Source organism: Diadema setosum, chromosome 12, assembly GCF_964275005.1.
Source record: "Diadema setosum chromosome 12, eeDiaSeto1, whole genome shotgun sequence".
NCBI classification, from domain to species: Eukaryota; Metazoa; Echinodermata; class Echinoidea; order Diadematoida; family Diadematidae; genus Diadema; species Diadema setosum.
The window spans coordinates 21867905-21893745 of NC_092696.1; the positions used below are offsets into that span (position 1 = coordinate 21867905).

Below are 25841 nucleotides of genomic sequence, written 5' to 3' on the forward strand. Positions count from 1 at the left end.
TTCATCATCAGATAGAGCAAAATAGAACCTTTCTAGTGACACCTCACTTGTTACATAACAACGGTATGTTTTTGAAGGTATGAGTACAACTGTAAATCAATCCTACATTTTCTTACTATTTTCTTTGTTTTGGTATCAGCTTTAATCGCAAATATCTCAAAATTAACAAGAATGGAATTAACTCGTTCTACAATGTTGACTCTTCAAATGGAGGTAATGTTGTCGTTGCATCACTAGTGTACTATGGAGAGAGAAAAAATATGGAGGAGGACGAGAAAGGGAAGGAGAAGGGGTAGATAATAATAAATAGCATGTGAGACGATATGACCTGCCAAGTGTAAATCTACAATCTCTGAGTAAAAATCGAATACCTTACCAAAGAGAACTAACAACTCTTTAAGGCAGCCCAGTTCGCATCAAGGTCGAAAGGGCATCTGACATAAGCAATGCTTTACAGTCGATTAGAGTGACAATCAAAATAAACGTATTTCGGCGTTTGATTTATAGCTTTGTATCTATAGTGTCACGTCTGGTAAGAAAAAAAAAGCCCGCGGAATGATATCCATGATATAAACAGCCTGTACTACTTGTTTGCATGCATTTCGCATTAGACAGTCTACCGCGTTACTCTTTTTAACATGCAAGTACATTGGAGTATTTTTTTTTTTGTCATGTAAGTATGAGAAAAGTGTTTTATATTATCATGGAAAGCATCTCACTTCGCATTCTATCAATTATCTCAAAGAACCAACAGAAATTATTGATTGTACTTACGATCGCGTATTACAACAGGGAAATTGTCTATCCCTTCAAGATGCGTGACGCAGGAGGACGATGTAGCTTTACAAGAAGCAGGGGGAGGTGATTGAATGCAGCAACACGCAGATATAGAAAAATAGGATAAACAAGGAAATTAAGATGAAACAGATGAAGGAGACGGCAAAAAAAAAAGGCAGCGGTTAAGGAGAATTGAAAGAAATGAAAAAAAAGAAATGTAAGACGAATGTAAATACACGATGGTGACGAATACAATGAAGAGAGGGAAGGTATGAATATATAAGCCTACTAAATGAAGAAGAAGGGGAAAGGACGGAAATGTATAATGCTGAAAGAAGACGAAGAAACAGAAGGAGGAGGAGGGGAATGACAGTGAGATAAAACCGGGAATGTGTGAATATAAGAAGAGAAGAACACGACTCAGAATGAGAAATGAGAGAAATAAGACGAAGGAGAAGAAGGAGGAGAAGAGAAATATTTCTGTCTCTCTGACTCAAAGAAATCAGGGGGAGAAGCATAGGACACATCCGATGAAGATACAGGTTCCCTGTCCAAAATCTTTTAATGATCTTGGTATTGTTTTTAGGTGGAAAAGGCGTGTGGATTCAACACTGAGTCATCATTTTTGACGTCACAGTAAGAGGTGACAAAATGTCTCCAGGCTACTGATATCGATCAATGCAGTAGCCATACACTTTTCACATTTCCCACAACGATACATAGTCAGCTCGTCAATCAGCCATTACTATATTTCATCGAAAAGATCAAACATCAAATGTATTTTATCTGCATGCACAGTGCAGCGAAAACCTAAGCATTTATAGCTATGCTATTATGGGGTATGCTCATTTCCTTGTTAAAGAGCTTGTGGTTGATTTTATTCATGTTCCACGCTATTATGTTTGCGGACAAAGGAGTGAAAAGTAACTCGATGTTTACTTGAATACTGCCGGTGCGTGGGGACGGCTGCAGACAATAGCGCTCAGGTATAATAGCGTGGTAGCGCAGACGATAAGTCGAATATCGCTGAATGCGATTGATCGATAGCCAGCTGATCGGGAGGACACGCCGCATAATGGACCAAAAGGGGATGTGTCCCAAGCACCCGTCGCCAATAAACATTGGGTTGTTTGCGAGTAGTAGCGCTTCATACGCTGTCGTGTCACGCCTAATAGGGACATAATCGAGTGTCGTGAATGGACCACACCAAGGCTGTCCGGCAGCTGGGCTCTTTTGTTCTCCTGACTGGACATCATCGATCCAACTCGGACAAAGATGGACATCATCCGAGCGTGACGAAGCCGAACATTATCTTATACTTTTGAGGGTAATGTTGTCCTCCTTCACAACTTCAGTGTGAGATATGAACGTATAGCCTCCATCGTTTAGACGTGCAATACATAGACATTGAATGTTTCATTAGTTGAAGCGTGAGCTCACCTATAGGGTAAAATTATCAAGTTTGGTTGGATGCCCCGGTTTGGTCCTTTCATACTTAAATGGTCACCAGTGGATAATCTATCCTTGAAATGAATTGAATGCTACTTAATCCCGTTATTGCGTAAGCGTTGAGCTGACAGCCATACCCGTGCGAAGAATAGATGTAAAACAGCATAACAACAGTAAAGCAAAATAATAATAATGGTTTAAAATAAATATCGCCATAAAATCAGCCAGGCGGATGAGGATTCCTTCAAAATTTTACACATAAGATTTCAGCTCGTGTATATTCTCAAATTGTGAAAATGCGTGCGATAGTCACTGCGCTAATAATGAGAGATTAGCAGTAGAAAACAGAAAGATAAAAGACATATAACTTTTGCGTCAAAAATTCAGGTGAAAATGGTTTCCGCATTGTTAGAATAAGTTTTACAACATTAGCGAGAATTAGATTATGTCTGACTTCATCGACATGTTTTTTTTTTTTTATGAAAAGATTTGGGGCATGGTGGACGCGAAAACCAGGACAGAGCGAACAAGTTACATTTTGCATATCGGGAAGATGTTGTATACCCTATGACTTCCCGAGTCATTCTTACGTAACCCGACTTTGTCCGGCCAATCAAATGCCTACAAGCGATGGACATTTAGTCGGGTTCGGTTGAATCCGGGCTAGAATGTGAAGCCCCTCAAACATAACTCTGTGAAAAGATCGGCATACTATCAAAAATGCCTCGCCTGATTAGTTGACCATGAAGAGGATATAAAAAGAAAAGACAGTCATGTCGACAATTATAGTATGTCGTTCGGGTCTCTTTTTTTTTTCTTTTGGCCGTCATTATTCTTTTTCCACATTTTTATGTGTGTTTGGCAGACCGAAACGGACCACACTTTTGTGCGAGGGCAACCGGAGAGGGTGGGGTTAATTTGTCACCCTTCTTCTTGTATGGGTTCGATGGAGTGATGCGTTGACGGGAGCGGTAGTCATTTGCAAGGTATCTCGCAAGTCGGTCAGGAAGAGGCGGATACACTATCGATGGGTGTTCAGAAGCACATTGCTGCCAAAAAAGTAAAAGCATTATCATATTCGTGATTCCAATCAAGTTATCTTTAAAACACACACTCACTCAAACACACACCACTTCCACATACAATAGGTGGTTGTAGGAGCTGGGTAAAAATACGCGACAAATGGAAATAAAGTACGAGGAACTTTGCAAACTTTTTTTTTTCTGCGCCGGACATCACCTTGCTCTTCAGAAACTAAATTAGTTTGGCCATGCTGTCGTGTTGGGGGTAAAGAATATCACTCCAATATTTCTGTTTTAATATTTAGCATCATCGAGCATGGTTCTGTTCTCCTCATTTCCTTCTCTTCTGTTTCTTTCCTTCACTCTATCACGCCATTCTCCGGCTGCAGTTCTCCGAATGTAGTTCCCCTACAGGTATTAGGCACGTTTACGTCGTTACCTTGTATTTCCGAGGGGATATTGAAGATGTTTGGTTCCGTGTTTGCTTGCCTATGAATGAAATTTGCTTACTCACCTACATGTTGGTCGTAAAATTTGATATAAAGACAAATTTCTGACTCAGGAGAGTGGCCAAGCATACGACGTACGTGGTGTTACTTGACGCAACTCAGCCAAACGCCTCAAAAGAAGCAAAGTGCGAAATCAAGGCAAGTGTCAAAAATCCATCCACGCGTGAGGTTACCTACAAGTATGTGTTTCTGCTATGTGCTTGTGAGTGTGCAGTCAAATAGAGTAAAGTCATCATCACCCGACAAACTCACCATGTTCACGAGCGAGTGCCGCCATAACTCGGCTACATTCGTGCAACATTGTGGTGATGAAACCACATCATACATTGTGGTGGTTTAAGCACGTGATATTGAACGATGACATAACCTCATAATCACAGCACCAATACTCATCAAAGGGATGATGGTGTACCGTTTTCCCAACCCTCTTGACCGCGCGAATTAGAGTTACTGTTGGTCTGTCTGCGAATAATGATTTTATAAGAATCCCTTCATTACGGTATTCATGAGAGGGGCTAGGCTTTACTAGACTGAAATCAAAACCTTATCTGCCATCTTTGCATTGTGCTTTCAACATACAAGATGTATCTGCGAAATATGCCTTCATTGAATGCTCCACGGGAAAGTGATGCAAAGCTGATGTGGATTTCAATGAATCACTTGACAACACACACTTAAGTTGTGATCACATCTCGGACTCGAGATGTCGAGAAGAAGTAAATTTTCCACAATTGCCTTCTTAATTGCCTTCTCGGAGCCGAGAAGCCGAGAATACGAAACCTCACTACTCGCCCTTTCGCCGCCTCGGACCCGAGAAGCCGAGAACACGAGATCTCAAAACTCACCCTTTTGCCTTCTCGGACCCGAGAAGTCGAGAAGACGAGATCTCAAAACTCGCCCTTTCGCCTTCTCGGACCCGAGAAGTCGAGAAGACGAGATCTCAAAACTCGCCCTTTCGCCTTCTCGGACCCGAGAAGTCGAGAAGACGAGATCTCAAAACTCGCCCTTTCGCCTTCTCGGACCCGAGAAGTCGAGAAGACGAGATCTCAAAACTCGCCCTTTCGCCTTCTCGGACCCGAGAAGTCGAGAAGAAGACATCTTGGATCTCACCTTCTCGGAGTTGATCATTGGCGAGGAATATTTCAGCACGTATATAACCCTGTGCTAAATGACAACTGGTGTAAGGTGACCGCCAAATTAAAATCGCAGTCGTGTATGTCATTACTCACCCGAACCATAGGGAGTAATATGATTCATTTTCATTGTTGAGTCATGACAGATTTTTGCTCTTTTTAAGGGGGAGGGGCAGCGGATAACAAAGTATAATTATGATGATTCCCTACCTCGAGAGTTACCAAAGAGTAGAGAGAGATTTAACTCTTTGCTGGGCTATATGGCAGATCTTTATTCACTTCATCAAAAATGCGACGGGCATACAACATTTAGTTAAATCATCGACGGGCTGTCAGTCACTGTCAATAACTTAAGCACACAGCCATTGATGTCCAAGGACCGAATCCTCTTTGCTGTTTAAAGCTCCATCTTTCACTGCAACTGTATTGTGTCATCAATTAACAGGGTATAGGAGACCAAGCTTCAATGATCTTCGGATAAGCCTTTTCTATTGTGTATCGAAAGCCGTCCATGCATTCAAGTTCAAGTCACTCAGTCATTACTCTGGCGAGCAGACACAATTATCGGCTAATTATATCTCCAAGAGCAAAAACTTCCTCCAAATAGTCTTATTCCAGGGTTGTCTTTTTCTTTAATCATCCTAGATACCTGATGTACCGGTTATGACTTACTATTAGCTCTGACTTGATATCACAACTGATTGTCTGCTTAGCCTTGTGGAAAAACTAATCAATTCCATGCCATCTCAGGCTGTCAGGCAGCAGTTTAACTTTGTGTAAGGTGCCAATTTCTGTTTTCATAAGACAAATGGTGCGTTGGTTTGAAGAATAAACGTCCAGGATACAGTGACGCGGAAAATGAAAATGATTTTATGATTTTACCTCTTGTTGTTGTCATTTAGATCGATATAAGAGGCATGCAGGCATTTGATTCTATAATAAGTGCTTCAAAATTAATCGTGCACTTACCTGGAGATGAATGGATGTTCTATAATATGAGAGCAAAAGATTTGATGGAGAAGGGATTTCGTAGCCTTTTTGTGCATCACATCTTCAATGGCCATGGATGACCTGGATGTAATAGATATGCATTAAAGATGTTACTTGATATATGACGCTCATTGGAGGGAACTTTAAGTCACAAATTTTCTTGGTGTTGCGGTGTTGTCAGCGTAAATGCGTGCAGGTGGACAGGATAGCGTTCACGGGTATTTTTCTCCCCCGTCCATCTAATGCAACGACGTTTTTGGAAGGATTGAGATAGCGACTATGGTGGTAATATCACAAGATCTATTTGTTATTTTCCGTGTACTTATGATAATACATGTATTTGAATAGATACGACTACATTGTATGAGATATAAAGGGAGATTTTTTGGTCTTTTTCTTAATAAAGTTCGGATTGCCTGATTGAAATACATCATGGAAGAAGATAGGAGGCCTATTAGTAGTACATGATGTAGCGATTCCACCACAACGGACCTATAATCCTCCATGGAACACCAATAGCACTGCTGTCATCTGTAGTTTGTGGCTACTCGGCCATAGCATTTGATAGGGCTAGGGCTACCAAACGAAATAATCTACCCGTAAAATGACAGGTTCATAGTATAACAAACCAAATCCTAGGGATTAGAAATACCTTGGCCTTATTTTTGATTGCTGATCTACGTTTATGCTTAGGGTGGTTTCCAACCCCTTAAAGATAAACAATTAGTTGTTTTTTTTTTTTTATATCTTCCTTTCACAGTTTTTTACCCAGTCACTCTATTGGTAACACAATAATAAAGTCTATTCCAACCACATTTTTCATTCTGGACAGCTGTTAAAGTGTTACGTTGTTCAGAAATCTATTGAGACAATTAAAACAAAATTGGAGTATAATACGAGAACATTCCTTTCTTGACATCAAATGCATCTCGTGATGCGCGAATATAGGTGTACATTTCAAACACCAAAGATAGCACTAGGGACTAAAAACATTGATTTAATCTCTACATATAAAATGGCGAAAATGTCATTGCAAAAATGTACAACGGGACGTAAGTCAGAATAAGCGGTGGTATGCATGTACAGCGCATGTTTTATTTCAAAAGGCAGACTGAGTGTGGATCTCAACTTGACTTGAGAAGCCATGTATGTATAACGACCTGTCGCGGAGAAGATGAAGTTTTAGTGAGTTGTTCGCGGGGTGATCCAACCTTTAACTCTTTCCATCGCTTTTTAAAGTTTGACAGGGATTAGCGTCAGTCTCTTGAAAAGCGAATCGATTGAATATTACCTCGAGAAGGGGCATTCATTTGAATAGGCTTTACTCGCTTTTTTATAGTTATTCAAAAGAAGAAAAAAATACATCAAGGAGATTTAATCTCCAGAAATAGTCTACTCTCAGAGAAGTCATTTGAAAGTTTTCCTCCGGCTAAACATTCGGCAGTAATTGGCCCATTATCTGGTAAAGCTGCTTGTAGGCTTGAAAATCACGTCTTTTGTTAACCCTGGAAATCCTAGGCACAAAAAGGAGGTGAACAATGGGAGTTGGGCAAGTGTTTCTATCGACCTCGTATCTTCTTATCCCCCTCCTTCCACCGCTTTGGAGTGGCACGGCTGGTTAATTGGGGACCAGTCCACGCTTCAAAACCTCGTCCTCAATTCTTCTGTCAGGTAGCTTTCACAGAGTGTGGCATTCGTTATCCGAGATTTGACAGTTAATTACACCATCAAACATGGATGCGGGTGTTCCAAGAATTTCTTCAAGTTTAATCGTTCCAAATGCACCGTAACAATAACACACACACACTTCCCATAAACCAGACCATTCAATACGGGTGTTCCAAGAATTTCTTCAAGTTTTGAACATGGTCTTGATTGCACGTCTGCAATGAAACAACTTTTCCTCCGTACGTCGTGAAACTTTTTCAAACAATGTGACGCCTAGGTTTCCTGCTTCAGTTTTGTAACCCAGTCAGAGACATAATTATTCATAAACATTGTACGTCTATCGTTCCACACATTATTTTTATAGATCACATCAAAATGCTGCTCACTCCTCATTTCATGGGGGGGGGGGGGAATTACAAAAAATTTTCAACTTGAGTGCAGAATACGCTCGAAATTATAAGCATCTCCGTAAGAAAGAGATAATGCTTACCATTTTTTGTTAACAAAAATATTGAATGTTCCAGTATTTATTATAATTCTTTTTTTTTTCACTTTAGATATCTGCCTTGTTCGTGTGTCTTGTAAACATTTTCTTTCTTTCTTTTTTGTATCTGTGCAGCCGTACGTCTTTAGCTCAATATCACTCACCTTCCGTCGGTTTACTTGACGATGTAATTCCTACTCATCAGTCACCCTAATCCAGCGGTATTATTCCCTTAACAAGGAGTAAAAAAGATGCGTCGCATACAAGTCTCTGAAATATCGTGACAGATTTTGTTTCTGTTCCCGCAAGGAGATCAAGTCTACCTAAATTGTCAGCTGTCGCGACTCACATCAAAAGTGATCTGATCGTTTTGTCAATATATTTGTAATATTCACCTGTGAAATGTGTTGATTTTTAGAGTTGGTTTTATTTTGTTGTTTTATTTTAAGTTTTTCTGTCTTATCGTCATTTGAAAGGTCATGTGACATATCAGTAATTCAAATAGTAAAAGCCTGGAAAATGCCTCAGCAATTGTACCACTAGAACACATTTATACATGTTGTGTAATTGATGTTGTTTCTATCATTGTTTGTTGTAGGCGCTGGATATAGCAGCCATTGAGAGGTTGTGTTTTTTTTTTCTTTCCTTCCATTTCATTTCATTTCAATCATTTCAGATGTGTGTGTATATGTGTGTGTGCGCGAATTCATAATGATGTGCATAATTTACATTTATTTCCCCTTAGAATTATATACTGCATATTCTACATGCTCTACAATCATTATGAATCGAGGACGAAGATAACATGAATATTTCTGTCGTTAACGTTGATATTAGTTTACGATATGAGTAATCCTGGTTTAGGCGAAACGTCCGCATACATCCAGTATCAACATAGTTTCCATCATGGCCGTTCCAGGGACAGAGTGAAAGACGTTCCGCAATCATGAAAAGTGCGATATGAGTTTTGCTAGTTACCACCACCATCCGAACCCCTTCCCTGACTGAGGGCAATATGAGTAAGAGCTATGTCTTCCACCAGCATGTGAATTGGTGACCGCACCATCGCGTCAGCATTGGTTGCGGTTACTAGAAACTTAAGATTGACCCGGTTTACTGTGGGCTTTATGAAACATGTATACGATTAACTTTGACCTCGAAGGACCAGATCGCATCATCCTCAATGGCGGTGAGTTAGGGGGTAAAGCTTCGAAGAGATGGGGGAGGGGTGGTGGCGTGCGGGGGATGCCCCCACAAGCCACATTCGTACGTTGGATGACGAAGCTTTCACGAGAAAGAGCTACGAAATCTGTAAGACGATAATTTGGGAAGCTCAGAAGAGGCATACAACGAAGCAAGTTCTTACAAAGTCTCGATCGTATTCATGGTATTTCTGACAACATTTTTAAAAGTTTAGCTGTCAATTATCCTAATGCAAACCATTTCAGATATGTCATGATTCAAAGACGTTGATATCTGTTATACAAAAAGCGTCTCGTATATTTGCGATCACACTCGGAAACACTTCCGAACATATTTTATCTCGCAGTATACACACACACACTTCGTTGTTACGCGCAGGCACCAATACTTTACACCATTTGCATTGGTCCGAAGGTTTTGTTTGTTTGTTTGCTTGCTTGGTTGTTAAGTTGTTGTTTTTTATTGTTTTGTTTTTTAATCTGTCGCTCACTTTCATGTGTTCATTTGTTGTTGCTGTTGTTGTTTTCTACCAAGCTTTATTAGTCGAATATTAACTTGATTTTCCCAAGCAGACACCTGAAATTCTCTTCACAAACTTTGATTTTTATAGTTAACCACTGCTGTACGGTTGGTTTAGCTATGGGATTGCCATTAATAACTTTTTGTGCGGGAGGGTATATAAACATTTCATTTGAATTCGTTAGTGATTATTCAGTCCAATCAATGCGCCCTCGACTAAACTGCGTCCCGCAGCGAATCTTTGTCTAACTCTCGACGATTTGCTCGATGAGCTAACCCTATCATCCCCTGGAGTGGCCCTAGCATTTTTCAATGACTTGTGTATTTGCAGTTGTTCTTACAATACTGGCAAACGCAAGAAAGGGTAACGTCTTTCGCTTGGCCACAGTGATGACGTTTGAGGTAGACCAAACACTAATCACTATACACTCGCTTTGGGATGTCGTTTGCAAAGACCGCCTAACTCCTGTAAGTAAGTCCGGAGTGATCGCAAAGTGATTGCGATCGTTCAGTCCGGAATGATCGCAAAGCGATCTTCTTCTTGATAAGTCTCTCAGGCGAATTGTATGATTTGCAGTCGTTACAGATGGTTACAATTCATTGGGATGTCGTTTGCAAAGACCGCGTAACTCCTGCAAGTAAGTTCGGAGTGATCGCAAAGTGATTCGATCGTTCAGTCCTTTTTTTTTTTGATAAGTGTCTAACGCGAATTGTATGATTTGCAGTCGTTACAGATGGTTACAATTCATTGGGATGTCGTTTGCAAAGACCGCCTTAACTCCTGCAAGTAAGTCCGGAGTAATCGCAAAGTGATCGCGATCGTTCAGTCCGGAATGATCGCAAAACGATCTTCTTCCTGATAAGTGTCTAAGGCGAATTGTATGATTTGCACTCGTTACAGGTGGTTACCATTTTCATTTTCCCCCGAAACGTCTTAGTGTTGAAAGGGAGGAAATTCGCCTGACACATCTTAAAAGATCATAACATGGTATAATCAAAGTGAACATGCTAAAAAGAGAGATACATTGGGTCTTTATTTGTAAAAGTGGAGAATCGACTATGATATTGACAAACTTTTATGCTATATTTCTTTATGGTAATGCATTTCACATTAGATATCGTTGCTTCGCGTAATCATTTATATAGTATGTTAGGATCCCGATGATTATGTTTATTTGATTTTATGATATAAACATCTTAAGAGAAAGAAACATGTTACGTACAATGTAAGTAGGCAGTTAAAGAACAGCAGAGTTAGATCTTGAAACTGCAGCCATTGTCTACCACAGTATCGGATGGTCTTACGGCGAATCAAATTCGCACGTGCCTTTAATCATCTCTTTGACATCGCAATGCACTGGCTATACTCTAAAAAGGACTTGTAGGTAAGATTTTTTATTTTCTCCTGAAATCGCGATCATTGGCAATTTTGTCACAATTTATACACTTTATGGCAGTTTGTGCCACCCATAACGTAAGGCAATTATGCCGTAAAAGACGCTGTCAATGGGATATCGATGAAATGCTTCTGATGGGGTCATTCTTCTGTCCCTCAGCCATGGATTCATATAGGACTCGCCAGCTTGAATCATTTTCCCTGTTATGTTGGCGTTATACAGTTAACTGCACACTTGCGCAGGCAATCGCCGATTGTTTTAAAGGTGCTGTTTACCATTGGAAGCAGTGATTTTAAAAATGCTCGAGTTCTCACATTTGATGCATATGTGTAGGTCAGTTGTATCACAAAACATCCTACCACATAAAAAACATCGCAATAAAGCCTAAAATATAAGGAGAAGTTACTATTTTTCCTCAATAAACCATAACTGTATACACGATTTATTCTAGAAAAAAAAAAATCTATTGCAACTATTGTTCACATTTTGTATATTTAACAAGACTTAACATTGATTATACTGATTAGCATTTTTACATAGGTTGTGTCTATCCCTAACTCACATTTTAGATCTATTTGGAATACTAAAGCTTTGTTTATGTTTCATCTGCAAATGGCAAATGCCTTCAACAGGCATTTCCCGCTCTTACATTGACTTGGCACGCGTTACGCGTACGCTAGGCGAAATATCTATCAGGGGGACCATCTCTAAACTCCCTCGGATGTTCTTTTGAATACGTTGCTCTTTTTCTCTGGGATTAAGAACAGAGGTTTTCAAGAGGTGGTGGATGTCCTAAAAGATGAATGGAGTTGGAACTGGAAGAGACGAGGGGAGGGGGCTCCTTAAAGTTAGCCTTTTTCAGGGCTCACACGCGGGCCAAAAGATCGTCATCGATTACGCGATTAGACTCTCTTTGTGCGGCCTCTGACAGTCAAACCGTGTTCAATTGGCTTAGACGCGAAGAGTTCCAAACAGACAGGTGACGAAAGTATGCTCGTAGGCTCCTGGGTCCAGTCATTGGAAGATAAACCAACGAGCCAGTCGAACGTTTGTTCAGTGATTCAAGCGCGCGTCAGCCCTCGGCACTCATGCGTGGCGAATGGGGTTGTATGGCTTCGGCTCAGAGAAAAGAGCTAGGGCGGAGTCTAAAAAGCGGTGTCGACTGCTTGCCCATTGAACAGCGTGTCGCGTAGTGACATTGCATACAGAGGGCTTACATTGTTCGGCCAAATTCTTACTCATTGTTGAGTCGTTTGTTCGAGCGGTATACACGAGTTTTTTCGCAGTGAGCTAGGAACGTTCTCTTCTTGTCCGCCAGTTCGAGGCTGCCGACTGCCCACCTGGGAACTATAGAGGAAAATAAAACTTTGCTTCGACATCAAATGAGGACATTTTGCATCTCGGATGAGTTTTGTGAGAGAACGGTATATCTGGAAAGACCAGTTGGCACCGTCGCTTCACATTTGATTGGATCTGCCATTCCATCTCTTGGATTAGCCGACTTTTTCTCGTGGAGACTGACACGAGAAAGCTCTCGGCATCTCGTACGTTGCGATTTTGATACCGGTTGGATTTCTACATCAATTGGAAGAAGTGAGTGCGTATATTGTTGTTCTCGCTCTCGTGTCTAAAGATCGCGCGAAGTAGGGCACATATTACCGTTCTATTAAAGGGTGTGTACAGTTCTGGTCGAGGTGAGGATTTAGCTTTTAATGTTTTGTGGGATATTCAGAAACCACTCTATGAGATGTCAAAGAGCATGCAGTTCTAAGTGGTATCAAAAGTTTATATGATGAAAATCGGTTTCGAAATGGCTGAGATATCCAAAAACAAGGTGAAACAAAGAGATCCTAATAAAGTTGTGGCATGTCGCCTTTTATTATTAGCACTTTTTTGGATATCTCAGCCATTTGAAAATCAATTTTCATCAAATAAACGTTGCCTACTTCTTAAAATCACATGCTCTTTCATATTTCATAAGATGCTTTTCGTTATCTCAATTAGGAATGTTCAAAACATGAATCCCCACCTCAACCAGTACTGTACAGTCCCTTTAAAATTGCACACTGTGAATATGTTAACTTTGCTATACTTTGCAACTGGAATATGATACACTGATAAACTGATACACACGTGTAAACGTGGTCATCTACAAAACGAGTGAGCTCGCAGAATAATAAAACTTAGTTCACTATTTAGTATTGGCATTACTACAAATCTTTTCACTAGTGAACGAGATCCGCAATGCTACACAGATGAGTTTCCAAACGATGACATGAGATGAGCTAGTCATGTTCCATACTACGCGTATAAAATGGTCCGATTTTATACAGATGGAGTGCACTATAAACATAGAAATCATCTGTAACAGAGCTGAGCTTCTACATGTATGGTCTTATTGGTTTAATCATGCTCGTTAGTACTTGCCTTTATCATTCAATCAAGGCCAGCCAATTTTAATGACTATCTACCATATTAAGACTGGGCAATTGCAAAAGTCGTTATTCTTTACTTATTTGTTGTCCACTGGATCCTCCACTTACCTTCGGTGGATAAAAAAAAATGATATAGATAAAAATTATGGTAACAATTTGACCCTGGATTTACTGACATTAGTCATTACTTCTGCCATGTAGCCTTGATTCCATTCTATTCCAGGGCATCGAGTTTTGTTTTGTTTTTTTTTTTGTGTGTGTGTGTGTGTGTGTGTGTGTGTGTGGTTTTTTTGTTTTGTTTTTTTTTGTTTGTTTTTTTTTTTAAATAAGAGAAACTGCAGTACAGCTTACAGGTACTAGTACCCTGAATATAATTTTGTTAGTGTCCCCTTTTATATTGGAGCGGGTGCCGTCATACAATTAGCTGGCTATTTCAACCAATGTGCAGGCGCTTTAGCAAAAGCGAAAATACTGTAGTATTGTGGGGTTGTTGTTTTTCGTGTATTTAATTTCTATTCTAGATGGTTTTATTTGTTTTGCTGGCGTATTTCTTTGTTTTACGGATGGCAATAATTGTACTCATTTGCCATTTCTATTAGCTCCCTTCCCTATTCTATCTGCCTGAAGAGAACGAACGACGATCCCAGATGATGTGTTCACTAAAAATATTTCCAAGCATTGAGAAACGGCCCAACTGTGTCAGTAGTCGTTAGTCATGTTTGTTATGTGTTGAGAGAAAGGAGAGGTAGGAAAGCAAAAGTTAGGAGGAGCAATCGAGGAGGAAAACGAATGGGTAGGGGAATGAACAGGTGTGATGAGGAGCGATTGTGATGATGGAAAAGGAAGGGGATTGGAATAGAAGGGGTCAAGGGAAAGACAAAGATGAGAACGGTAAGAACATAATTATGAATATCAAAACTAAACATAATTTTGAATATCAAAACTAAACATCATCAGCATCAGGAAGAATAACTTCATCCATGGAGTACAGCGACTCGATCTGTGGAACATGCTACCAAGTCAGCAGTGGAAGCATCTCTATGCAGTAGTTTCCAGTCAGTCAGAAATAGATGCATTCCTCTCAAAGATATACAACAGTTTCACGAAGCTGGATTAGTTTTCGCAAAAGTGAAACTGAAAGTGTATTATGCAAGGGCATTATTATGACCATTGTCTTTCACGGGGCGCGGACAAGACAGCTGGATCCACAAAAAGAGGAATGTAGGGGGGGGGGGAATGGGAAAAAAGACAACTTGTCTCAAATACTGTAGGATGCACAGTAGACTTCGCAGATCATCATTAGGCCCCGTAATTGTCATTAATTACCAACCGGTTTTCCACGCATTTTGCAATGGCAACTTTGAGCCCGCAGTCCTGGACGGATGGAATTCTCGCGATAGAAAGTATACTACCCCTTTTCTATTGCTCGCATTCCCTATGGACTTAGTAAAACTCGAGGAGTATTTGGCCAGCAATTAGTTTATTGTCGCTCTCGTTTACCATCGTTGGCAGGTACTTAGCACCCCTCTGCTAAGAGCGATGACCGTCTTTGACGTGCCATTTGACCTTGGGTGTTTTGTTTTGTCCAGAGCTCTAGGTCTCTAAAGTCAACTCTGGCGGGTTCGTGTGTCTCACGTACCGCAATCAGTGATGTGTCCATCTCTCTGCTATAATCATAAGGGAAGTTTAAACTAAACGTGAATACGAATGTACAGAGGGTAACAAAATGCCGCATTCACTTATTTGAAGTGTTTGGATAGTGTATAGTGTATAGTGCGCTAGTAGTGTGTAGTAATTCGCGTGTAGCGGAGAAGATAAAAAAGGTGGATATTATGAATATTGTGGACAAGATACTTTCATAGTCACTGGTAAAATGATGATGTTGAAGATGGTGATGATATTTATGGACATTTTCTCGTTTCGGAACTTCATATCAAGGAAAATGAAATAGAACTTTTAGTGATTAATGCATTCACATTAGCGTATATACATACCGTATCTTCTCCCGTGTCCGTGTGTCTCTTTTTTTTACCCATGAAAATGTTTTCATTGGACAGATAGATCCATTCACCCGTTCTCTAGGGAAACCGTGATTTCAAAATCTGTCATGCTTGCATGGTCCCGACTGATGTCGATGAAAGGGGAAGTACGTAGAGCAATCGTCGAGTATGGAGGCCTACACTTCATATGACATGAAAAACAAAAAAAAATATTCGGGTTGTGTAAAAGTCCGTTAGTGATGCGTATGAATGTTGTTTTAAAAAGACGAGAGTTACTTAAAAGCGACATAAGTAGACAGACAGGACGAATTGTTAATCAAAGTACCAAAATATAATGGCAAAGGTGACAGGGGTGCGAGTTTGCTGATGACTGATGTGGCTCAGCGGGAATGACTACGGGGTCTGGATCATGAGGTCCCCGGTTCGAATACCCTGGCGGAAGAAGTTCAGTGAAGCCTGAAAATGGTGATTAACCAAGTTTGCATTCTCCGAATGATTCCTTGTTGCATGATGGTCATCACATGGACGTCCTTCTGTATAGTCATTTTAATCTTGAGCTTGCTGGCTGACGGCCCAAGGTTCCACCCAAACAAACAAACGAAAAATGAGTAGCCACATCCGAGATCGGTGTTGACCAAGGCACGGTCAACGAACATGAAGGCCAATGACCATTATCATTTGAGACGGATGATAGGGCACCTTTTAAAGGGATGAGTGATCATCAAGATGTTGAAAACGATGCGTACAACCACAAGTGCGTCAATCTGCAAGACTTTAGGATCATCTATCATGTAACTCCCCGTTTGATTGATCCGTTTGCCTTCACGGATGACATACCGAGCATGCAACATCTCACCACGGAGCTACCAGCTCCTTGACATCAATGATGTGTGCGTGTTTGTGTGTGTTTGTGTGAAGCATCACCTCCAACAGATTGTTTTCTTTGGAGATCCTTGTCATGTATTCTGTAATCAAACTTTTAAATGAAAAAGCTTACTCCGGGGAAACGGGCAGTGCATATTTTCTCGTCGCCTGTAAGATTTGGTTGTGTGAGATGGTGTTACAAGTTGATTATTAACCTTGTGTCTTTACATCATGCTGCATTGATTGCAAGGTATGGTGCAATACGAAAACACACCGTCAAAAAAAGAAAGAAAGAAAACCCATCACAAGTGGGTCCTTGTGTTGAATTCCAAGGCATGCAGAACGGTTCGAAGTGTATGCTGGTTACACTGAATATACAGTGTACGATTGAAATCCAATCTCCCCTTTAACGTTCTCGTCCTGCTATCAATCGCCGGCTTGTTGGCGCAGGCTGAGCGGCGGATTATGTGGCACCGGATTTCCAGCATTGTATTTTCTTGCCATTATTCCATAGCATCATAATCCATGCATAACCAAAGACTCCGCGGGTGTCGCTAAGGATTCAACTCGTATAAGGGACTTCCTTTAATACCCCTCATTGTTAAAGATCAAAAACGGCGGAAGACCTACAGTGATATGTTGGGAAAAGAAATAATATAGTATTGAAGACAACGCCTCGTAATGTCGTATAAAAGCGTCACTGGGAACTGAAATGTGTCGCTCCGATAAGATCTACTGTATATAAAACGAAAGTTCTTCCTCTCTTCTTTTCGTTTTCTTTTTCTGGGAGGAATAATAACAGAAGCGGCAAAAGTTTCCTCTGACACCAGGTCCCCGGGGAAGATAAAGGTGTAATGCCTGACCTACACGAAGAAGTAGGGGTGTGGGTTCTTGTTTGGTGCAGTCTTGTAGCTCCATGGTTTGACTAAGGAAGTACTAGTCGAGCCTAATAACACCTCCTTGGTTGGACCCTGTGTCATTAGGGAGCTTTAGATTTTAGACGCGCGGACGTTCAAAGAGAAAAAAAACATGGTCTGAACGTGCGCAGTAACTTGATCCGCGCTACTGCGCACGCTCAGATCATGTTTTTTTCGCTTTGAACGTCCGCGCGTCTAAAATCTAAAGCTCCCTATTGGTGACCTAGCACGACTGAAAAGAAATACTCTAATATGCGTTTGTAGTGGCAGATGTTCGTACTGGTTGTGATAATTGTGATTTTCATTGATTAATGTTTAAAATGTTTTGTGATCTCAACGCTGATAATGTTATAGTCAACTGATTGTGATGTATTTTACCCAGCAGTTCTGTGTTTTCTCTTTTTGGAGGCAAATTGCTGCTATATCAAGAACATTTAATCTAAAATGTAACTAAATTAAAACATAATTTTCCTCACTCCCTGTGACTGGAAGACGTACAGAAATGTGATTCGTCAGATGGTATCGAACAGATTTCTTAATGAGGGGATGTATTCTGAGAAACACGGGGTCGGAGTTCTGTTTGTGTGACGTCACAATTACTTGGCCATGACTGCTGAATTACTCAGCACGCCTTGGATAACATAAGCCACGGCTTACATTCAAGCGATAGTCACAGCTTTCCTAAGACAATACATGCATTTCCCTTACTATTTTCTCCCCAAGTTTGCTTTAATTCCTCTTTGTATATCGATTTTATTTTAAATCAGTCGCATGACGTCATAAGGCGATCTGCTGTTACCATAGACACCACGATGTGAAGTTCACAGCACTTTCCTCTTTACAGTCAAAATACGCAGCTCATGTTCACCGTAATGGAGCAGTCAAGAGTTTACATATGTCCACCATCAACACCCACTATTGTTTTGGGATCGTGACACACTATCGATCTGAATCGATTTGCCAATTCAACGACGGGACCAAACGAGTAGCACGCATGGCTTGCCAAAGCCGAGCCGTTCGTTTCGGAGGCTAAAATTATGCCCCCCCCCCCCCCACTTCTCTTTCTCTTCCTTTCTTTTTGTACGGTGGCTGCGATGGTCTCAGGAGAAATGAAGATGAATGTTTTTACTTCTGATTCAGTCAAAAAATAACCACTCGCTTTTCCTGTAGCGCAGGAAAACGTCGAAACCGCGATTGCTCTGTGATGTATTCAGGCAGTAGGTGGCGCTATTATATTTGGTCACACAACCGACCAATACTCATTGCTGCAACTTTTGAGTCATCATTGAATCTAAATAAGATACAATGTATTCAAAGGAAGGGGTGGGATATCCATAGTTACGATTCACGGTTTGGGGCTTCTGTCAAATCGATCCGAGGTATTTCATTTTACGTACACATCATTAGTGGCCCATCTTATTGCTTATCGTGTCAGCAGTAGTAAGTGTCAGTATACATGTATTATTATAAAATGGAATACGACTCGTTTCCTAATAGTATGTGTGGGGTTTTTTTCCCCTAGCAATACCATGATTCTGTAATTAAAGAAAAGGTCAAATCTAAACTAAGCGATAAAATGTCTTCTTCCCAGTTTTCCAGAACTAGTACTACAGGTACAATGTACCGTCTAGGCTTCGTATAAATCTCAGTATCTTAATATCTAATGATATCTCATAACTGCCAAAAGTAAAACATTACAAAAGGAATTTTCTGAAATATTTTTTTAAAAGTTCATTATTATATTTTATTATTATCATTATTAATATCATTACTATTATTATTATTATTATTATTAGTAGTAGTAGTAGTAGTAGTAGTAGTATTAGTATTAGTATTAGTATTATTATTAGTATTAGTATTAGTATTATCATTATTATCGTTATCATTATTATTATTATCATCACAATCATCATCATCATCATCATCATCATCATCATTATCATCATCATCACCACCAACGTCATCATCATTATCAGTGTGAGTATCAGTAGTAGCAGTTGTAGTGGTAGTCGTTGATATTGTATACCTCATGTGTCTGTTTTATTCTTAAAGCATGGAGAATGTGACGTTCAAGTGTGCACTATAATCATGCGTACACTTGTCCCTTCAAGACATAATATAGATCCTCTCTCCTGTATATTAGGGAGCTTTAGATTTTAGACGCGCGGACGTTCAAAGGGAAAAAAAAACATGGTCTGAGTGTGCGCAGTAGCGCACGTCAAGTTACTGCGCACGCTCAGACAATGTTTTTTTTCCCTTTGAACGTCCGCGCGTCTAAAATCTAAAGCTCCCTATTATATCACACCTCTTCAAAACCTGCCACGACACATGGTTTTGTTTTAACAGAAAGAGAGAGAGAGAGAGAGAGAGAGAGAGAGACAATCAGCTGATCCTGAATAGAAGCAGCTGAGAGAAAGAGGGGAGGGTAGAAAGGATGTAATCAATCGTCAGGTGGAAGACAAAACGGGGGTGAAGATACCAGAATCAATAATCCCGTCTATTGCTGTCCACTTTAGGAGGTGCCTCCTTGGTACCTCCTTGGTGTCTCGAGAGCTAAAGTGGTGGAAGGTGGTGGTGGGGGCACTTTTGTTCTTTTGGTTAGCTTGGCTTTGTTTTGTTTCTTTTTATGGTATTTTTCTCTCGTCTAAAAACTAATCGACATTATTCAGGGACACCGGTCGCCGAAACAACCTGACCTGTTGCATTACCTGCATAACAACAATAGGCAGACATCACACATGAATGAATAATGAATTACACAATACGCATGTATGTACATGTATTATGCTGACTGTCGTGTGACAGGCCTACCGGTAGGCCTACACCGTTTGCACGACATTTGCTCTTGCGACTATTGCTCCGGTCTATTTTCTCCGAGGACTTAGGGTTACGGTTAGGGTTGCGACAGGGTTTTAGGTTTAGTTTGATGTGAGGATTTAGGATTAGGGCTATGTTATGTTTGTGGGTAGAATCTAGGTTTGGCTTACCATGCAGATATATACTGGGAACATTGTCGCAGGAGCAAGTGTCATGGAACCATCGTACCAAGGAGATGGGTATTTATAGAGACTCTCTCTTTCCACGCAAAGAACAGTACAACAGACATTTACAGATCGCCTGTATACTTATGCTACTTCTTTGATATCTATGCTGTTCCTATCATCTACAATGCTTGCCCAAGGCTGTCCGACATACTCGTAGTAGTTGAGACTGAATTTTGTTCAAATTATTGAAATTGGTGAACCATGTAGAGGTGGACGGGATCGCTCGTTACTGAAACGTCATAGGAAACGTACGCATAAATCTGCATACATTATTGAACCGGTCTACTCTTTCGGGATCAAGGGCACCAATGAAGCTTAAAATGACTCCCAAATTGGCCAGTTATTTTGGGTTTGCCCACGCGTTTTATTGATTTCTTTAAACAATGATACGGGCATGATAGGTATGCTTGGCATCTACTTAGTCCCACCCTGTTGCTTCTTTCTTCTATAACGTGTATTTGTATTTGAGACTGTCCAGCCCAGCCATTTGTTCGCCTTTTCGGCGTGCTATCACGCCGAGTGCGAAGTATTGAGATTCGAACCGTGGGCAGTGATGTTCGAAATATACCTTGTTGCGCGCCAGCCGAGCGCGAAATTCAATTTTTTGCAGTGGGTAATTAAACCTTAAAAAATGGCGCCAACAACAATAGAGTCTAGACCCATTTTGAAGACTCCAATAACGGCAACAAAATGATCATTGTTTTTTCTACTAATAAGTTGTTCCGCTGAGTATACCCTCATTGAAAGCTATAGCCATCATTTGGTCCATCATGGGCGGGGGGGGGGGGGGGGGTCGGAGAGGAGATGGGGTATAACCAAAGAGGTTCTATATATGTAATAGAGCGCGCGCTCGCATACAGAAGCGGGGCCAATTGAACGACCCGCCGCCATTAGCAAAGAGGTCGACTACCAGAAGACTGAACCCGGAAGTGCCTATAGTAATACTCGTAAAGTACATTTTCGAAGATGAGGTTGGGTTGGAAAAATCATTCTAATTTTAAGGAAAATCAATATTTGTCCATATGCCTCCTGATTTTATAAGAGAGATATATTCTCAACACAGTATACGTGTTCTGATGAAAAAAGGACTTGCTCTAATGTGTCAAATATGTGCCTTAACATGAAGCCAAATTGCCAAACAGGCATTTATGCATTCATACTACATAATAAAGATTGCAGAAAGGTACAGTGTATGCTCTGTGGTATGGGAGCACTGATTTCACATAATATATGTCACTTAGAAACATCAGACACACATACAACACACACTCCCACACAGATACAACACACATTCCCACACCCACCCACACACATACGCACACACATGGACACACCAAACCACATTTTTTTTTTCAAATTCTTACACACACACACACACAAAACACACTGTGTGTTGTGTGTGCAGTGTGTATGTGTGTTGGAATTTGAAAAAAAAATGTGGTTTGGTGTGTACGTGTGTGTGCGTATGTGTGTGTTTGTTGTGAGTGTGTGTGTGTTTGTTGTGTGTGTGTGTGTGTGTGTGTGGGAGTGTGTGCTGTATGCGTGTGGGAGTGTGTGTTGTATGTGTGTCTGATGTTTCTAAGTGACGTATATTATGTGAAATCAGTACTCCCATACCAAAGAGTATACACTGTACCTTTCTGCAGTCTTAGTATGAATGCATGAATGCCTGTTTGGCAATTTTGGCTTCATGTTAAGGCACATATTTGACACATTAGAGCAAGTCCTTTTTTCACCAAAACACGTATACTGTGTTGAGAATGTATCTCACTTATATAACTTTTGCTATAACTTTTGCTGACGAGCGAACATTCTATCCTTGCACTGCTGTCAAACTCTCAAAGAAAGCTAGGCATCATTCTAAACTTATTAGTGTCATTTATATGAATCCGCCTCACAAAGGGCGTGTACTTTTATGAATTCCAGCCTTCCCCTTATCGTCACGAGTATAGTGTGTCGAGAAGCACTGCTATGAATTTCATTCAACACCAACAATGGTGATTTTTCTGTTCAAAGACGACTCCGGAACTTCTTTCATACTGACGGGCGTGGCTATACCCACTATGTGTGTATTAGATGAACGTTATAAGGGATCATGCCAACCCTCTCAATGAAGTTTTTTTTCTCTTTCTCTCTCTCTCTCTCATTATATGATGAAGCTGCTGTAGTGACTGAATGGGAACTGCATCACGTGACACCCATATTAAAAAAAAAAAACACTGTACCGAAATCCCATCTATTTATTCTTCTCTCTCTCTCTCTTTCTTTATATCGTTTGCATTGGATTCTGAATGTTCGTACGTCATGAAGACGTAGGAGACATTTCGTGTTAGTGGAAAACCTTGTGCTTATTCCCAGAAGCTTACCAAAGCAACGATCTTTAAAGCGAACAAACAAACAACAAAAAAGAAAAAGAAAAAGAAAATATTGCACCGAAAAATCCAAGTTATTGTATGCCCCTTATTAGCCATTGCATGTATGCTCAGAGTGACCTTTTATTCTCCTGGCAAGACTGCTAGCAATGAAACCGAAATGACAGCATCCAGATCTCGTCATATTGTTGTATGTTCATCCTATTACCAGTAGGTGTTGAAAATGACCTCTTGTGAAGAGTTATCCATCCCATTACCAGTAATTCTTCATGTTGATGATTTGGTGATTGTGTGCGTATACTTACGACATCTCGTCTGCTTGTTCTTTTCCCTCGTACAGGATCTCCAATGGTCCCACGAGTGTACCACCTTCTGCTTCAGACGACTGTACTGGGGCGCTGAGACAGACAGACAGACAGACGGACGGACAGACGGAGGAATGCAGCCATGACGTCATTGAATGAACTGCCCGTGTGGATCGGCGGGAAGGAGAAGGTGATCGGAGGCCTCAATCGCCACACTCGCTGCGAGGATGTCATCGCCATTCTCCTGCAGGACCGCTACAAGCTCTCCAAGTGCGAGCTCTCCGCGCAGAACCTGCACTGCTACGCGCTCTTCGAGAAGTGGCGGGGATGTGAGCGCCAGCTGAGTCCGCGCACGCGCATGTACAAACTGTGGAAGGCGTGGGGCGCGGAGCGCGACAACGTGAAGTTCACGCTGCGCAAGAGCGTCGCCATCTCCAAGCGGCGAAACAGCGTCGACAGCGAGGTGGACGACGAGAGCGGCGGCATCAAGCTCCGCGACAAGGCGCCGAAGCCGGCCAATCGGCGCCAGGGACAGTACAATCTGAAAGAGGGAATCGTCGCCTTCGACTTGAAAAAGTCGACGTCGAAAGAGAAGTCGAAGGACAAGCGGAGGAGGAGCTGGGCAGACGACAGCGACGTCGGCTTCTCGGATGTGAGGATCCTGTGTCCTCCTCCGCTGGATTGCGACTCCAGCGCGTCAACGTCCAGCTCCAACGGGAAGGTCACCGCCGACGGCCCGACCACTCTTGCGGAGGAGGTCGAAGGCAAGACGAGACTTCCGTCCGAGGAAGAGGACTCTGAGCTCCTAATTCAGAGAATACTGCGGCAGAGCCACCAGCTGCACAGTCTTCTCGAGACTATCGGTTCTGTCGACCATGAGATCGAATATTTCGAGACGAGACTGCACTACCTGCGCATGCAGGAAGACGGACAGAATTACGTGCAGGATGCCTATCTGTCCACCTCCAGCCGGAAAGAGGACGCTGCCGCAATTGCGGACAAACCCGGTAAGCCAGTAACAAAGCAAGTGACATTCGAGGATTGCCCGAGGAGTGATGACGTCATGCGCGTGCCACCAACGCCTCACGAATCCGTGCAGGACCTCGAGGAGTACGTAGCCTTGTGCGACAGGCTCTTTAAGGTGGACGACGACCTGCGTCACAAACAGGACGCCATCAAGAACCTGTCGAGCGAGATCGGTGTACAGAAGACTGCGGAGCAGGGAGTGGCAGAAGGTAGCTCGAGACCACGCAGGTACGAGAAGAAGCGGAGCGCCGCCAATCACGCGCGCGTGGCGGACATTGGCTTCGCTCGCGCGCAGTTGGAACGGTCCGCAGACACATGTGTCGCGCAGCGCAAGGAACTGGACACGCTCCATGAGCAGATACAGGAAATGGAATACGCCTTCAACGACAAGCGCGAGAGACTCGCCGCCCTCACCAATGAGATTGAGCAGCTGGAACAGGAGGAGGAGCAATGCCAGAACGGGTCGGTCGAGGATGACGAAATCCGCGCATGCGTGGAACTGAGTCATTCGACTCCGGTGAACGTGCGCTGCAAGGACAGCTCAATGGAGTCGAGCCTCGATCAGGGGATCGGCAACGACTTCTCGCCCATCGATGTGACCAACCGGAAGTCGCCGTCGAGGTCGTGCGATACCGACTCGAGTTCCGACACGGGGCTGAGTTCGCTGCACAGCCAAGACGAGAACGAACCACTTGTCTACAATATTTCGGAAACGCTTGTTTAACAAAAACTGACATTCACGTGCATGTAAATGCTAAATTTTGAAATATATTATGCTTCTAAAGAAAGGGGAACACAGTGACTCTAAATTTCGTCCTATATTGCACAAGAGAAGAATACGAGCATCGTTTTCCTGACGCTTTTCGAAACAGTGGATAAGTGCTGTATTGTGTATGTTTAGGATCATCCCAATGTAAGCGTCAATATCTCAAATGTACTTTTAGAGTCTCCAGCCATTGTATTTCAGGTAGTTGACTATTCGTAACCTGCATGATAAATTTTGATTTTCCCACACAATAATATTTGCCATCTCGACTTTCGTATTATTCGTAGTCGATAATATTAATATGACAGATATAATGATAAACAGATAGAGGGGAAAACAGTGGATGTAGTTTATCTGATTTTTATTTCTTTTTATTTTCTATTTAGCATTGATTAGGAGCTGATGATATTTCAAAAGTTTGCAAACGTTATTCATTCACTGTGTAATGGTTTCGTAATACTCCGGTAAATAAAACCCAGTGATGCTGTCTTAACTATGAGGTGTATATCGTTGTCGATCCTGTTATTGATCGATAGACTTACATCGATTATAGGTCCGATTGAGCACATTTCGTACATGAATTCAACCCATTGATTCGAGTGGATTGTGCCTTTCAGAGCACCTTTGAATCGATTAGCCGAAATGAGCATGATTTTTTTTACCACCTTTGAATCGATTAGCCAACATGAGCATGATATTTTACCACCTTTGAGTCATTAGCCGAAATGAGCATGGTATCTTCATCTCAATATAGCCGAATGAGCACCTTTCGTACATGAATTCAACCCCGTGGGTGTGGTTAGTGATTCGAGTGGATTGTGCCTTTCAGACATTCAACTTTAAATGATTAGAGGAAATGATAACTATAGGAGGGATATTTACGAAATGTCATGCAAAAGACATATACCTGGCATCATCTTTCCCCTATTGTTATAGGCCAGATAACTTTGAGCTTGTCTTT

At 41.5% G+C, this 25841-nt stretch overlaps 1 protein-coding gene across 1 annotated transcript; it reads left to right on the forward strand.

Annotated features, from left to right (window-relative positions):
- The first annotated feature begins 23144 nt into the window (after positions 1 to 23144).
- On the forward strand, positions 23145 to 25048 carry LOC140236069 (ras association domain-containing protein 10-like). Its single transcript, XM_072316040.1, has one exon. It carries the CDS (start codon positions 23231 to 23233, stop codon positions 24836 to 24838), a length of 1608 nt encoding a protein of 535 aa, XP_072172141.1. The 5' UTR covers positions 23145 to 23230; the 3' UTR covers positions 24839 to 25048.
- Positions 25049 to 25841: the final 793 nt, after the last annotated feature.